At 36.0% G+C, this 12,980-nt stretch overlaps 1 protein-coding gene and 1 long non-coding RNA gene across 46 annotated transcripts in view; one reads left to right on the top strand and one right to left on the bottom strand.

Annotated features, from left to right (window-relative positions):
- Abi3bp (ABI family member 3 binding protein) overlaps positions 1 to 12,980 on the bottom strand; it is a 233,367-nt gene that overhangs the window by 43,879 nt on the left and 176,508 nt on the right. For 32 of the 45 annotated variants that reach the window (XR_013436924.1, XM_078044323.1, XM_078044329.1 and 29 more), the window contains 5 exons: positions 12,045 to 12,119; positions 6,264 to 6,323; positions 5,244 to 5,291; positions 4,365 to 4,445; positions 1,898 to 1,975 (listed from right to left, as the gene is read on the bottom strand). Coding sequence is in view for 44 of the 45 variants with exons in the window: in XM_078044323.1 (XP_077900449.1) it covers positions 1,898 to 1,975; positions 4,365 to 4,445; positions 5,244 to 5,291; positions 6,264 to 6,323; positions 12,045 to 12,119 (342 nt within the window). In the remaining variant the exon portion in view is untranslated. The remainder of the gene's footprint in view (positions 1 to 1,897; positions 1,976 to 4,364; positions 4,446 to 5,243; positions 5,292 to 6,263; positions 6,324 to 12,044; positions 12,120 to 12,980) is intronic. The other 13 variants (XM_078044331.1, XM_078044348.1, XM_078044356.1 and 10 more) reach the window with 5 other exon arrangements.
- The window catches only part of LOC144376437 (uncharacterized), an 84,293-nt gene that overhangs the window by 24,603 nt on the left and 46,710 nt on the right, over positions 1 to 12,980 (top strand). The window lies entirely within an intron of this gene.

The raw sequence follows: 12,980 nt of genomic DNA, 5'->3' as shown, positions 1-12,980 counted from the left end.
ATACCTAATAAAATATTTTAGAAGGAATTTGATAAAAATTCCACACATATTAGTAATGATGACACAGTATTGACATTCCTGTTACAGTCAAAGCCAAGCAACAAAAGAGCAGGCCTATGATTTTTCATCCTTGACCCTAAAAAAATCTGCGAAGCTTTCAAAAGCTGAAATGTTTTTCATGTTTGGCAACACAGCCTGAGCTAAATGAATGTCTTTATTTATCTTGCTTATTGTAAATATTTATATATTTTGCTGCAAAAACATTGTGCTAGGTTATGATAATGAAAACATCTATTAAGCAAGACATTAAAGAGATTTACAAAAACAAAAGTGGGGGAGACCACTAAAATCAGGGTGGAATGTGGATGTAGTAGAATTGACCATCTGCTGTTAATGGTTAAAGCTGGTAATGGGGATGTGAGGGGGATATTGTTATATTATGCTTCTGACTTCTGTGTATATTTGTAAATAAATAGAAGGTTACTAAGTTCAAATTTAATAAATAGTGAAAATTTAAGACATAATAAAAAGTTAAACCAAACAAACAAGATTTAGAGAATTTAAAGGAACTGCCTGCACCCTGGATAGTCTTAGTCATATTTGTTTATGATAAATATTGTCCCTCTGAAAAAGTATGTACCTTATAATTAGATTTCTTTTATTGTTATCATTTCTTCTTGTTATATCAAAGTTCATCCACAAACTGACCCCCTCAAATTTGGATTGATAAGGGGTAAAATAAACTTGTTTCCCAACTCCTTAAGTAAGTTTGCTTTTGGCTTGATACCATTTAATAGAGATGGGCAAAAGGGTTATTAAAGCAACAACAACACAGCAACAATGGAAACCCCAAGGGTTATAACCCAAGTAGAATAGAAAAAAATATAAGGAAGAAGAGACTTCTGAGAGCCTAAAGATAAAACAGAGCTCTGTGCAGGTGAGTTCATTCCCCCAAGTAGGAAGTCACAGAAAAACTCCTTGGATGTTTTAATGCTGTCATCATTAACAAAAGGTTTTTTCCTTATGAATAGTTTCTTTTCTCACTGTAACCCCTGTGACTCAGGAGGATGTGTGTGATTCTAGCTTTTTGGGAGGCTGAGGCAGGAGGATTGCAAATCCAGAGCCAGCCTTGGCAACTTAGTGGGACCCTGACTCAATATGAAAAGGGGTGGGATGTAGCTCAGTGGCACAGTGCCACTGGTTTCAATCCCCAGTAATGAAGCAAAAACCAAATTCAATGAGCTGACAAGAAGAGGGTACAAGAGATATGTGTATACAAAGCTGACATAGCTCACAGAAATGAAGATGATCAAATTTGTAAAATTTGATTGGTCCATTGTAGCTGAACAGTATGTCATTTGCCCTCCACTGCCAACAGACGTACTGTCAATGAAGGTCAGTAAGTGCTGTATCAATACCAAAAATAAATACCCACAAAACTAGTGTTTTTTCCCCCTTAGATGCAATATCCATATGCTTCATCAAGTGGGAGAGATGGATGACAGGGAGGAAAAGAGTGATGGGAAAGAAAAGGCAAGGAGGAGATAGTATAGTTTTCTTGTTATTGATTAAATGTGACACATGAAGTTGAAGCAAGGAATAATGAGGCCCATTAAGGTTAATTGGGAAAAGGAAGAAAAACACTGAGAGCTTTCATTATTATTGCATCAAGCAGTAGATGACACATTGGAAATAAAGCTTCAGCTAAGAACTTGTCTTCCCTGCATTCAACTGTTATTCAGTTAAGTATTCTGATTTGGCTGATGTTTTTTACCTTTAAAATGAAAGAAAGGCAAGTAACAGGCTGGGATGAGAAAATATCTCCTGAAAAGAAAATTTCAATCTCGATTAAAACACAAGGAAATGTTATTCTCCAGAGGTGGGGAAATAGTATTACCCTGAGTTGTCTTTGCCCATTCAGTTGTTCTTGGAATCTTAGTTGTGAAGAGCTCTTGGGTGGTCTGGTCTGTTTCTTCTGGGGAGAAACACAGTAAGATGCCTCATCTGAAATGATTACCACAGTGAAAGTGACAACAGCAACAACCACCCATGCTCTTTTCTGCCCCATGCAATGATGGAAGGGTGAATTCTATTAAAAAAGATACCTTATAAACACAATTCAGTTAATGGTACATTTTTAATAATTCTTATTATATTGACTGCCTTGTGTTATTATTTTCATGATTACTATAAAAAGTTCCAAAAGATTTTAGCTCAGGATCATTGTTTTATGACCCCACATGTAACTATTAAATGTAGTTATGTATGAAAGTCCTTTAACGGTATATTTATCTTCCGACTTCAAAAATCTTCAAATTTATTTAGCTGAGCTACGAAAAAATTAGGTCATATGAAAATACGTATATTTATACCATATAAGAATAAACATTCTTCTGTTTTCCTCATGTGAAAAAGAAAGTGTACCTTTATTGACATTCAGACACACTTCTGACAAAGTAAGTATGATAATCTTTCTAGCTGGTATTATTTTAAAATTCTTACGTCATAATGACATAACAAATTACATTGTTCACTTTGCCATATACTGGATCCAAGGAAATACTTGGTGTAAGTAATACACTGCCATCTTATTTCTTGACCCGGGTTATTCTCTTGAGTCTGCTCACAAGGAAGATACTTATGATAGTTGGCAGGTGATGGTTCCTCCTTCAATAAACCAAGACACATTTAAAAACCAGGGAGTATTTCCTGTGGTCGTTTTTGAAAAGTACTTTTTTTTTCCCAGGCATATGCTAGAACAGATGAGCATTTGGTAACAATAAGGATATATTCTCATTCAATTTTACTATTTGAATAGACATTAAATTTAATAGACAACCGTGTAGAACACAGCAAGCACAGGACACAGGAACCCAAATGCATGGACTGGAAACTTTTTCTTTTTGGTTCATTTTTAGCCATGACTCAGGCAAAATCAGTTTCCTATGCAGTGAATATATCTGAGTCCTTTGAAAGCACTTTCAGCTCATATGATCTGGCCTTCCTGACTCATCCTGTTTCTGCATGCTTGGTAGAGCAGTCTAGCTGCTGTTCCTGCCCTGAGCCTCTTTCCCATCTGTCTTTAACCTAAAGGACATTTTAGATCTGTGCCTCTTGAACTCTCCTCTCAACTTGAGCGCCCAGTGTCAATGTCAACTTCTTGGTGACACCTTCTCGATGCCCGGGTAGTCTCATTTTTCCACCACACTCATTGCAATGTGTATCACTGGGCTTCTGCTGGGAGTTCTAGTGACTAAGAATGAAGTTTCTAAGCCTGGCTTTGACACTAGTTGTCTGATTTTGGTCAGATTTTTTTTTTTGGCGGGGTGGTGGGGGTTACTGGAGATTGAACTCATGGGCACTTAACCATTGAGCCACATCCCCAGCCTCAGGGTCTTACTGAGAAATGAGTTTCTTGGGGCCTCCCTGAGTTGCTTAGGACCTCATTAAGTTGCTGGGGCTGGCTTTGAACTTATGATCCTCCTGCCTCAGCCTCCTGAGCCACTGGGATTGCAGGCATGCACCACCGTATCCAGCACAAATTTTGAAAAAAAAAAAAAAAAAAGTACAGCTTTGCTCTAAGAACACTTTTCTTCTTAGAATATAGTAATCCCTGGGTATCTTCAGGAGATTGGTTCCAGGACTCTCCACTACGGATGCTCAATTCTTCATGTAAAATGACTTAGTATTTATATAATCTGTGCACATCCTCCTATATATTTTAAATAATCTTTATACTACTTGTAATACCTACTATAATGTACATGCAATCTATATAGTTGACATAGTGAATTCAACTTGGAATAGGAAAAAACTCTTGTTTAGTACTGACACAATTTTTTAAAGTATATTTTTGATTTTTTTTTTTTTTGGTACCAAGGATTGAACTCAGGAGCACTCAATCACTGAGGTACACCCCAGCCCTATTTTGTATTTTATCTAGAGACAAGGTCTCATTGAGTTGTTTAGCATGTCATTTTTGTTGAGACTGGCTTTAAGCTTGCATTCCTCCTGTCTCAGCCTACCTAAATGCTGGGATTATAGACATGCCCCACTGTGCCCAGTAATATTTTTGATTTAAGGTTACTTGGATCCATGGATGATGAATCCATGGATAGATATAAAGGGCTCATTGTAGTTGAAATTTTCTCAAGATTCTTGGAATTTTTATATTGAAAATCAGCATGAATATTAGAAGGACAAACATACAGTTAATGTAAATTATCAAATGAAGCAGGTATTTTTTGTTATAATGATAAAAAGAGATCTTCTATTGTTGGGAAATAACCCATAAGCATATTGTGCTTAGGCAATCCCTAAAAAGTAGATTACTTATTAGACTGAAATATCAAAACAAAATTTACCCAGGGTGGTTTGTAGTTCCTCTTGACTAGGACTTGGTGAAATTATAGGTATAAAAGGGATGCCTCGTGTCTCTAAAGGAACTGCAAGAGAAAAGTATCAATATTGTAAACTTTTAATTCAAAGCCAGCACCACACCAGAATGGTATTATGTAAGTTTCCTTCATTTTAAATAGAAAAGGGAAAATGTCATATAAGTGATGAAGAAGAAAGTTAAGTATATACAGAACTCACAGGAACATGATTATAGAATAATAGAATAATGGTTCTCAGCTGTTTTCCCCATTTTTTAGGACACATAATAAATGACATTCTATATTCAACCAGCTCCATGAGAATACATGGTCAAGATGGGGTATGGGTAAGACATAGTTCTGGTCTGTTAGATAGAGCTTTATTCCTCTACCTACCACCCAAGTAAGCAGAGTAAATTACAAAATTGTTAGGATAATTTTATGTCTTTTCTAGTTTTACAAGTAAATCACTGGCAATTTTCAGTATTTTGAATGGTATGAATAATAATTTCTCTACAGTACCTTTCCAACTTGTCACATGCTAACATATTGTAACGCTACAACTGAGAACCACTAACCCAGCAGGAACTGTTAAATAGATGGGCACTGTAAAGCGGAATCATGAAGATAAATGAGGTAGATGAGGATGCACTCAGTGATGAGCCATCTTAAATTGATCTTCAGAGCGAAGCCTTTATAACAGTGAAGCCATGGCATCTCTATTTCAGAAAGAGTGATGGTAAGAATGAAATGATGAGATGGGTTGAGAAGGAACGATGTTTCAATTATGATCATTTGAAAGAGACCTGCAATCTTGATGGTAGTAAAGAAAACATTTAGAGTTGGCTATTATGGGAAAACCATTACCTATTGTTGTCTCTGGAGGCTCGATTCTAAAGGTAACAGGTTGTAGAACTATGCCAAAAGCAAATCAAAGAAACATATTTATGAGACATCCTACCTGACAAAGTCAAAATAGTCTCTATATTTTCTATATGCATCCATTTGATCATTTGAACATTCTCTAAGAACTATAACTTGAGAAAATTCCATTTTTTAGGTGCCAGTCAGGAAACTTAAATTTTAAAGATCTCATTCACAATCATTTTGTGGAAAACTTGAATACATATCTGTTTTTTACTTCAAAGTATATTCATTGTCATACTATAGCTACATTTATATTTTGAAAAGGGGTAAAACAGTTGATTCAGTTAATAATTATGTTTTGTGATTTTAATATAATCTTTCATGCAATTAAAATACTTTCAGGGAATATAAACTTATTATATACTATTCCTTCATTTATCTTTCAGATTTTATGATTAAATTTTCCCCCAAGAAATATACTGATGCACAATAGAATATTACTCAGCATTAAAAGAAAATAAAATTATGGCATTTGCAGTTAAATGGCTGGAGTTGGAGAATACCATGCTAAACGAAGTAAGCCAGTCCAAAAAAACCCAAAGGCCAAATGTTCTGATAAGTGGATGCTGATCCATAATGGGGGCAGGGCATAGGAAAAATGGAGGAACTGTGATCAGCCAAAGGGGAAAGGAGAGGAGGGGAAGGGGCATGGGGACAGGAAAGATGATGGAATGAAATGGACATTATTACCCTAGGTACATGTATGACTGCACATATGGTACAATGCTACTTCATGAACAACCATAGGAATGAAAAGTTGTGCTGCAATTGTGTACAATGTATCAAAATGCATTCTGCTGCCATATATACCTAATTTGAATAAACAAATTTAGAAAAGAAAAAGAAATATAATTATGTCTACAATTTTCTACACTTCTTCCATAAAATATATTTACTACAAGAATGATTTTTTTTTTAAAAAAATATGCTTTATAACTAAAATTAAAGTAATTAATTTACCAGATTCATGCTGAGAAACTTCAGGGTCTGGTTTATGGGGAAGGAGTGCATCTTTTGGAACTGAAAGAAAAATATGATAAAATACTATGTAATTCCTGGAGTAAACAGAATCCACTTCCCAGAAAGCATGAAGAAAGAAAAAGTACTTTCATGATGGTTAAGATCAAAGCTGAGATCATCTCCTTCAAAATGCAAAAATGCCACTGCGTAGAGAAGGGTCCAGTAACAGTAAACAGAAACAAAGTTGGTCACAGTTTACACTGGAGCCCCACTTGAGGGAAGGAAAAAAGAAAAAGAGTGTGTGTGGGGGCGGTGGTGGTGGTGGTAAAATTGCTAATGTAATTAAACACAACCCAAGAAGCTAGGTCTCCCTGAAATCATTTTCAAACAGAAAGTCAATTTTCATCTGGAGAGTTTAGCTGCCATTTGATATTATTCATACTCAAATCCTGCTGACAGCAATAGAAAATACATTATCTTAGCTAAAGTGCATAAAATGGCCTTCATGTTGAGGAAAACAGCAAGACAGACAAAAATATGGAATATCTCAGGGGAGGGCAAAGTTTCATTTTAAATGGCATAAACAACTGTTGTGGGGAGAGAATAAAACGAAAGGAACTGGCCAGTCATTAGAGACCAGCATGTGCAAGCTAGTGAATGCTAGCTGCCACCGGTTTGCCTTCCTTAGTGATGGGGCTCTCGATACGTTATGCATTTTCATGCTTGACATGTGTGCATATGGAAAGCCAAAAACAGCTGAACAATAGATCTACTCATATCAGTCCCTGGCATAATTTTAATGCTTAGGTTCTATTTTCACAAAATAGAATGGGAACTTTATACGTTATTTCTTTTTTTCTGGGTACCAGAGGTTGAACTCAGGGGCGCTTAACCACTGAGCCACATTCTCAGCCCTATTTTGTATTTTATTTAGAGACAGGGTCTCACTGAGTTGCTTAGCATGAAACTTTTGCTGAGGCTGGCTTTAAACTCGAGATGCTTCTTTCTCAGCCTCCCAAGCTGCTGGGATTACAGGCTGTGCCACTGCCCCTGGCCTATACCTTATTTCTTATGAGGGAAAATATTAAATTTGCCTATTGTTCATACCCCATTTCTATGCCAAAATCTCATTTCAAGAGCAGGGCAAAACACTTATTTGGCTCAGTTTCAATGTGAGGAGACTTCCTTGAGCTCACTCTCTCACTGAAATGTTTCCCTATTACATTGAAGGTTTCATAAATACCAATGTCTCTTTGGGAAGCTGTGTGATTTTCTTGAATCTTACGTGATGCTGGAAAAAAAAATAGTGTTCAGGCTAGAACTCTGCCTTAGAAGATTGGGAAAGCTTTTGAATTATGAGGTAGCCAAGCACCACTTTATTTTTAGTATAGAAATAGGCGGCATATAATGGACATTCTCTTTTTATTGTTTTTGGGAGTAGTTTAACTTGCATGCCACATCTGTTGTTAGTCTATGCCACTAAGTACCAGCTAAATTACAGTTGTGGAGTTTGGTTGATTGAACAGAAACTTGGACTCTCAGAACTTTTCTGAACTAAAATGTAACATTGAGGAGAATTTGAAAAAATCAAGATTTTTTTTTTTTTTAAAGAAAATAGGAAACTTCAAAATGATCAGTGGAGAACTGATCTTAAAGAAAATCCACCACAATACTAGACATTTCACCTTTGCCGTATATTGCTTTTGGGGATTCAAACACTAAAATATGAGGAATTTCCAATTGTAAATCAAACTAGATATTTATTTGGAGGTTGAGGGAGAAAGCACTTCGATTTGGCTCTGCAAAATTCATGAACATACAAAGAAGCCAGAGTTTATAAACACACTAATTAATTACAGTACTAGACTATACAAAGAAGAGCTTGGATGAAGGAAGAAAAAGCTGAGAAAAGATGTGCTACCAATAAATTTACCATACTGTAAATACATTACTTGCTGCTGCTTTAGTTTACTGAGAAATTTAGGCTAGGGTAATGTGGATTCCAGCTGCTAAAACTGGCCCTTCTCTTTCTGACCATGAGGTGATGATTTAATAAACTGCCACAGCAGACTTTCTAAAGCAGGTGAAATCAGTGGAAAGGAGAGAAGTAGAAATATTTACAGGAAAGGGATATGAATCATTCTCCTACTTGATCCACTGCTGTTCTAAGAAATGCACGTTATTATTCCTTTTTTTTTTCCCTATGTGACATTCATCTGTATCCTAAATTGAGTAAGAACTTGATCCCTAAAATCTACATTGCCCATTCGGGGGCGGGGGGATGCAACTCCTCAATCTAAGCAATGATGATAATTTATCTGAGAGGGAGGCAGTTTTGATTTCCTTATACATATCATTATTATATTATAGGCTTAATTATGTTAAGCAAATTCGCATTTATATTAACTGGCCAATCAATTATACTAACTCTCTTTTTAAATAAAGTGTAACACTTCAAAGAAAAAATAAATTAACAAGAAGGCACTTATGAGTCCCTTTATTTCGGCAGTGTATCCTTAGCACTGGTCTGAAAGGAAACAGGATCCTATTCTTCTGGCCCCACTTTCCAGGTATTACCTGTGCTCTTGGACACCCTTTCTCCCTTCCCTTCTGAGACTTTTTATTTTCCATTATTCCTATTATCTCCTATTTCTCACCATCAGTCCATGTCTCCATTTCTTCCTGAGTTCTTTCCCTTCTACCCATTCAATTGCTCAAATGGTCCAGCATCCTGAAAACAACAACAAAACCCCCAAAACAAAAATCCCTTCCTTGGCTTCCCTTTCAAACCATCTCTCTCTCATTTCTTTAATCAAACACTTGGTATTTGCCTCTGCTTCCTGGTCTCTGGCTGTTCTCTGTAGCCACTGTAGTCTGGCTGCCATTCACTAATCTGCAACCATGGGCCCACTGTGGATATGCCTTGCTCATAATTCTGAAGCCAAAGAAGCTCTGAAAATAGTCTTGCAAAAATTTACTCAACAACAAAAAGTGGCTAGAACTGATGCAAGCACTTTCAGTTTTTATGATTCCTGTGTAGTATGACTATTCATACTTCTTACTGCAAACATATCCAAATATTTGTGATCAATTGTGTTCATATACTTTTACCTTTCTAGAATCTGAAAATTGCTGAATTCCTAAGCATCCAGCCCAATGATACAAATAATGGGGTTCTAGACCTGCACTGTTAGGTCAGTAGCCTCTTCTGACCCTTCCCCTTCTTACTGTCATTGTTGGCCACTCTTCCCTTCTTGAGACCCTTTCTTGCCCAACCTCCCTGGGACCCTCGGATCTTTTTTGACAACAATATCTCGAAACTCCTCTTTCTCTTCACAATTCTTAAATGTAACTGTGATTTCTGACCTCTTGTTTTCTCAGCCTATACATTCTACCGAATGACGCTATCCAAGATTTAAGACCATCTAGAAAGAAAATTCCTAAATTCTCATCCCAAATCTTGACTTCCATTTAGAAATATAGAAAAACATTTTCAATAACCAGTTAGACATCCCCACCTGAGAGTCCCGATAGCCCTGTATACCTAACAGGTATAAACCCAAGCCTCTGTTCCTCCTTCCATATTCCCCATCTTAATTAATGGTAATATCATATGCCCCTTGCCCCAGCTAGAAATGAGAGCGTCTTCCTTCTCTAATACCATTCAGTCACTTCTAGGTCTTACCAATTCCATCTTCAAAAGGCCTTTCAGCATTATTCCCTTTCCTACAACTATCAGTTCAAATATTCATAATCACCCTTCTAGGTTAGTGCGAAACTTCTTCAGTGATCTCTTGTCACCAATCTTTTGCCAGCTTATACTCCACATTTTAATCACAACTGTCTTTCTAAAATACAGAACCAATTACGTCACCTCCATGACAAAAACAACAAAAGCATGCACACTTTAATGTCTAATTGCCTATAGAAAAAAATTTAAAGTACCCAGCATGATGTTAAATACCCTCAACCATTTGAGTCTAATTGAATTTTCACATCCTCATCTTGTACTAATCTTGCCCACAGGGAAAAAAATGGCCAGCAATTTAGTCCTTCTGAACTCCAGCAGTTTAGCAACAGTGCCGAGTGCTTTGTTACCCTTCTTTTTGATTCCTTACAAATCAATAGCTACATACCTACTATCCTTTAAGAATGGCTTCAAAGCTCTTTTTCTTAATGATGTCTTCTCCAATTCATACATTTAGAATGTATTGTTTCATTGTATTTTGCTTATATCACTATCTCACTAATCATTGAGATTTGCCTTATTTTATACTTATTTATAGATATTCCTGTTTTCTTCACTGCACTGTGTTCAATGGTAGACATCATATCTAATTGTCTTTTTATCTATATTTCCCTAAATGTAGAACTGGGCATATAAAAATCAATCAGTATTTACTGAATTGAACATGCACTGGAGTATTTTTTGAGGGCACTGGGAAAGACGGGCACTTCCCATGAATAGGCACTGTACTTTATTACAAGTATTTAAAGACTCACATGGGCCTCTCCCCCAGATTCTAATTCTTCTGGAAGTTGTAAAATAGTATTAAATTATGGCTTCATGGCATTATTATATGAACACAATCTATGGAATATAAAGAAATAATTTGCTAGTCACATCAATAGCTCATTTGATTTAAGGGGTTTTTGAAGAGGAAAGTGCTGAGTTTCTAAAACTTGGAAAAACACACTGATAACTCCTGCTTTGAATTCCAATGTGAGGTTATGTCTTGTCTGAAGGAAATTGATGAAAGAACTATTAAACAAACAAAATTATATAATACATACTTCAGGGAAAAAAATAAGCTTTAGGAAGAAATGAAAAAATCTGTAGAAGATGATGGTACTGACCACAAGGCAATTTAGAACGATGACAGTAACAGTGTGACTTGAGGAGGTAATTCTCTATTCAGCTCATCCCATTTATGTCAAAACAATGACGAGGGGAATTATTATCTACTGTTGTCTTGGTTTTCTAAGGTTATATCAGGAAACAAATTCATAAGGTGAATGCTCATGGTCAGGTTTCTCCCTAATCCAAATCTGGCAGTATTTTAAAGTAAGCAATTCAAGAAAATGATTGCTTTACCGAACTCTAACTCAATTATCACTTTAAATAACAGGGCCCAATTTTTAGGAAGCATTTAGAATTAAACCCTCATTCTTTAGCTTACACACCAAAAAGGCCTAATTGAAAACATGAAACTGACTATGAAAATACCAAAGTTGCAACCGCAAATAAGAAATTTCCAAAGATAATAGGTACTTTGAAAATTTGGACACCTTGCCAAAATCTACATTTTCTTTCTAGCTCACTCTCAGTGACTGAATTCTATCCTGGTGAATTTGATAGGGGGAAAGAAAAAAACAGACAAAAAGCAATGGGTACAGAAAAATTTATGAGTAAATTGCTAAACATCATTACCTCTATTAATAAAATGCCATGTTATAATTTTTTGTTGTTGAGAAAAAACAAACCATATTATTTTATATTTTAGTTTGGTGAAAATTTTGAGTATAACATGTTAGAATTGGCAGGTTCTTGTAAAGACATTCTATCCTTGGCATAGTTCTTTACCTTCTGATTGCAATAACAGCTTTACTACAAGAGCAACTGGTCTCTCACGAGACCTCTGAAATAACCATACCACATATGACACAACAGGGCATTTCAGCATAAATGAAATCTTGACCTCACATATATCAACTCTCATGTTTCAAGACAGCTGAATGCAATAGAATGTGTTTGGCTTAAACATGAAATAAAACATTTACCAGGTGTAGTGTATAACACTTCTGGACTTGGTGACATTTTTGGTTTTGAAGTAGCACGCTGGGGCCCCTTAGGAACTGAAAGAGAGAATTCAGTTCATGAGTCTGTGGTTTCAGCATCTCAAGTCATGCTTAACACATAAGGCCTGGCGAGGAATAAGCTGGAATGCTGATAAATTAGGATACGGTTGAACCAGGAGCTAACAGAAAAGTAAATCATAAGCTGAGGGAGATGAGTTAGAAACCCAAATACTTTTAGGAAAACAAAGTCTGAGTAATCACAAAATTTAACAAACTTTCAGGGTACGATGAAGAATTATTTAATACAGCAATTAAATAAATGCAAGAGTGCTTTTCCTTTTTGGATACGTTTGATTGACTTCTTAAACGTACTCTCATGTCTTCTGCTGAAGGAGAAGTCCGTGAAGTCAGAGTGGAAACCTACCAGCACTGACAGGCCACAGCAGAAAGGCAATGGACCATTGAGGACCAGTGGGTTCACTCTACTCCCTTGTGTTTCTCAGGCCTCCAGGAAGCTTCAAATAAACATGTTTCCAAATTAAACTTTTCTTTCTACATCCATTCCTTTGGAATAACAAGATGCTAAATGAACAGGCACCAAGAAAATATATCTAATTTATTTATAGTTCACTTTACAATTTCAGAAATGCTTTTATAAGGATTATGTCTTCCAGTTTATACCATCATGTTGGGAGGAAGGAATTATCAGCTACATTTAAAGGTAAAGAAATAGGCAAGGTTCATACTACTATACAGTTTCTTCAACTTCTCAAGGAACTTTATAAAAATGGCATTGAAGAATCTGATTGTATCCTGATTTTCATATCGTTTATCCCCCAAAAAACTAGGAGCACCCATAATTTTGATGTTTGATATCTATAAATATAAAATTAACATTAGTAATGTTATATGTATGAA

Source organism: Ictidomys tridecemlineatus, chromosome 3 (assembly GCF_052094955.1).
Source record: "Ictidomys tridecemlineatus isolate mIctTri1 chromosome 3, mIctTri1.hap1, whole genome shotgun sequence".
NCBI classification, from domain to species: Eukaryota; Metazoa; Chordata; class Mammalia; order Rodentia; family Sciuridae; genus Ictidomys; species Ictidomys tridecemlineatus.
The sequence above is the reverse complement of the archived record's forward strand: the minus strand, read 5'-3'. Positions and strand labels throughout refer to the sequence as shown.